At 48.7% G+C, this 3,771-nt stretch overlaps 1 protein-coding gene across 3 annotated transcripts in view; it reads right to left on the bottom strand.

Moving 5' to 3' along the window:
* The window catches only part of Tep1 (telomerase associated protein 1), a 43,384-nt gene that overhangs the window by 31,550 nt on the left and 8,063 nt on the right, over window positions 1–3,771 (bottom strand). For 2 of the 3 annotated variants that reach the window (XM_005371000.3, XM_026777938.1), the window contains exons 6-10: window positions 3,514–3,675; window positions 3,138–3,215; window positions 1,957–2,081; window positions 1,643–1,800; window positions 809–918 (exon numbers count right to left, since the gene is read on the bottom strand). In XM_005371000.3, the coding sequence (XP_005371057.1) occupies window positions 809–918; window positions 1,643–1,800; window positions 1,957–2,081; window positions 3,138–3,215; window positions 3,514–3,675 (633 nt within the window). The remainder of the gene's footprint in view (window positions 1–808; window positions 919–1,642; window positions 1,801–1,956; window positions 2,082–3,137; window positions 3,216–3,513; window positions 3,676–3,771) is intronic. The other variant, XM_026777939.1, reaches the window with a different exon arrangement.

The raw sequence follows: 3,771 nt of genomic DNA, 5'->3' as shown, positions 1-3,771 counted from the left end.
TGCAGGATCCGGGAAGATGAGGGCTGTGGGGCCTGCAGGACCAGGACTGTGAAGCAGTAACTCTACTAGGCTTGTAGGAAGATAAAGAGAGAAAAATAGATCTCAAGAAGGAACAGGGAAAAGGAAAGAAAGGTATAAAAAGAGGATGTAATAGGAGCCCCACTTCTTTCTTTTATTTTTATCATTTATTTATTCATTCACTCATTCATTTATTTTGGTTTCTCAAGATAGGGTTTCTCTGTGTATCATTGGGTGTCCTGGAACTCACTCTGTAGACCAGGCTGGCCTTGAACTCACAGAGATCAAGATCTCTGCCTCTGGAATGCTGGGATTAAAGGCATGCACCACCACCGCCTGGCTTCTTTTTATTTTTTTAATTAAAAAATATTTTATGTGTATGGTATATATATGCATAGCACATGTGTGCAGTACCTACAGAGGCCAGAAGAGGGCGCCAGATCCCCTCGAAATGGAGTCACAGATGCTTGTGAGCAGCCATGTTGGTGCAGGGACTCCAATCCAGGTCCTCTGGAAGAGCAGCGGTGTTCTTACCCCCTTCAAGCCATTGTTCCAGCCCCAGAGCTGCCCCCGAAGTGAGCTAATTCATAGGTGGGAACCTTTCTGCATGTTGCATGTTTTTGAGTTTACGGAGTAATCACAACAGTTATTACTCTCCATTGTAAACTCCTCGCCCTGTCCTCCCCAGCATATCTGTGCTTCCGCTCCTATTACACCCCACACAGAAAGCGGCCTGCGGTCATGACCACTCTTAGCCGTGCAGAGACGAGCAGCCCCTGCCCACACTCACCTCATGCTGGAGTCTCTGCAGAACGAGCTCATGGTGGCGGGCACTGATTCCGGTGCGCAGCAGGTTACACAGGTTCCGGAGCATGGCCATGAAGGGGAGTTTCCCGTTGTCTTCAGACATGGGGGACAGGATAAACAAACTTGCAACCACAGGAGGAAACACAGAGCCACACAGAAGCTCAAACTGGAAAGCGCAATATGTTCTGCTCAACACACTGAGTAGCCAGAAGTGGACGATAAAATTTACGGAACTCTGCTTACGGAGTAGCTGTCTCAGGAACAACTTGGGTCATTACCCATCGGCCCCAGCTGTGGCCCAGCTAGTAAAGTGCACCCCCGTTTTCTTCACCCACCTGACGGAAGGCGACAACTGACTACTGCAAGTTGTGCTTTGCCCTTCCACGCAGCTCCTCTGTGTAGCCCGGACAGTCCTGGAACTCGCTCTGTGGACCAGGCTGGCCTCAAACTCAGAGATCCACCTGCCCCTGCCTCCTGAGTTCTGGGATTAAAGGTGTGCACCACCACCACCTGGCTTTTTTCTTTTTAAAATTATTTTGATTCGTGTACATGTGTTTGTGTGGAAGCATACTCCATTACAGATGGTTGTGAGCCACCCTGTGGTTGCTGGGAATTGAACTCAGGACCTTTGGAAGAGCAAGCAGTGCTCTTATCTGTTAAGTAGCAGTATAGTAAATAGCAAAGCTCAAAATTCCAATTATTTTTGGTTATGTAAGTTAGATGCACCATTTTGTGGAACTTTTTGACACGGGATCTACGATACCAGACGCACGATTGGGGAAGAGCGGAAAGGAAGCCAGCGGCCAAGGCCGCCTACCTATGAGCTCCTCCCAGACACCAGCTCTGTTCCCCCGCAAGCTCAGCTCCCTCTCCCAGGTCTCTGGCCTTCGGAGCTTCATCCGCTGCCCAGCTCTGCTAGAATCCCACGGCCCAGGGAGGTGACTCCGAGAAAAGAGCTCTAGGGTGGACGGGTACCTGAGGGAAGAAAGATGGTCCCATCATTTCAAACGAGCCAAAGTTTGGCTCACAGGACTGTCTGCCTAAACCCAGACTTCTGGGACTGCCACAATCAGGGTCATCAAAGACAGGGATGATCACGTCCATGCCTGTGTCTGAAACACGGCGTCTCACCTGTAGCCCAGCAGGGCCTGGACATGCTGCGCGGGCTCATGGATATGCAGTCTCTCTACCAACTTCTTCAGGGTGAACCTCGGCAGACTTTTCCCCCCTGGCACTGCATTGTAAGCTGCTTCAAACTGTGGACACAGCCCAAGCACCATGGCGTGAGCTTCATCCACGATTATGGGGATCAGAAATAAAAGCCGTACCATATCAGGAAGTAAAGCATAAAATGATTATATTCCGAGGTGATTTCGTTCTCCCAAACTGATTTGACAAAGAGCAGAAGCAGCAAGGAAAGACCTGCGGGGAGGAAGGAGCTCCCAAGGGCAGAGCTTCAACCAAACACTGCAGCAGGGGCAGCTCCTTCAGCCCCAGCCATGTGGGAGGCCACAGCAAAAACCTGCACAGCAGATCCCAAGCATGCAAGGCAGCGTGGCAACACAGTAGGTGATCTCAAAATAGAAAAAGAAATAAACGTTAGTAGTTCTTTGGGTTCCAAAAGATAAGAAAGGGGGAAAAAAGACAACAAATTTCTGGGGGTCCCTGTGTTTTATTCACATAAGATTGAACTATCAGGGTTACTAGGGGGTGATGGTTTATAAAACAAGCAAGGCAGGGAATGAGAACAGAGAACATCCTTATTCTCTCAGAGAAGGAATAAGGAAGGCATCTCTTATCTATATCATAAGCCTATAATAGCGGTAGCATCTGTTTGTTTTGAAAACTTTCTGTGAGGGGCTAGAACACTGATTGCTCTTCCAGAGGACCTGGTTCAGTTCCCAGCACCCACAGGGTGACTCACAATCAATGTCTGTAACTCTAATCCCAGGGGGTCTGAGGCCCTCTTCTCGCCTCCAAGAGCACCAGGCACACACGGTACACAGACATGCATGCAGACAAAACACCAGCACCATAAAACAAATAAATAAAAATAAAAAGCCTTCATTTGTCTAACTGGATATGTCAGCTGTCATCAAAATATAACAACAATGACAAAGATGAAAAAAAAAAACCCTTCCCTTTATCCTCTGAACCAAACCTCATAAGCACAACTGAGCTTCCCCGGGTAGGGATAAGTAAGTGTTTACCACTTTGGCTTTCTGGGGATTTCTAAATTAATGGGATTCTATTTCTAAATGCAATTTCAGAGGCAATTGTGCGTACGTACAAACAACTCCCAAGTGACTCACCACGATCTGTTCATCTCTAAGGGGCCAAAGGCTCTTTGGAAAACATTTCCCTCGCTCTGAAAGGGGTCGTTCTGTTTTCTGTGGGGACAGGAGAAACAGTTTCAAACAGGGAAACAGAAGTCGCCCCTGCAGATTCCCATTCCAGCAGTCCTGAAAGAGTCTCTACTAAACTGGAAATGAGTTCACAGAGGTGACCCTGTTCTTTCTTGTCCTGAGCCCCACACAGGTCATCTGGGCCTCTCTGGTTCCTTTGATTTCTGATATGTGAACATGTCAGATACTTCCGTGTGGGTGCCCAAAGCCCACCATGTTCTTTTATCCTTCCCTTCCCAGAGAAAAGGGGCTGTGACTGCCCAGGGCTAAGGCAAATACTGACTCGGGGACGGGGTGGCTGGCGGGAACGTTTCTTGGATCGGTGTTTCCGTGGATTGTACTTAGCTAGCTGGTACTCGTCAAACTGGGCAAATTTGTCGGTCATGGCAGCACGGAGACAGGCAGGCAGGGGCACCAACTTCTTCTCATCCCCTTCTGCCAGGCTCTGTTGAGGAAAGAGGAGATCAGCAGAAGAGAGAGCCAACCTCCCACTGCTAACACACACACACACACACACACACACACACACACACACACACAC

This window comes from Microtus ochrogaster, unplaced genomic scaffold (genome assembly GCF_000317375.1).
Source record: "Microtus ochrogaster isolate Prairie Vole_2 unplaced genomic scaffold, MicOch1.0 UNK91, whole genome shotgun sequence".
In the NCBI taxonomy this organism is placed as follows: Eukaryota; Metazoa; Chordata; class Mammalia; order Rodentia; family Cricetidae; genus Microtus; species Microtus ochrogaster.
Note: the sequence above shows the minus strand (reverse complement) of the source record. Positions and strands in the feature narration are given on the sequence as shown.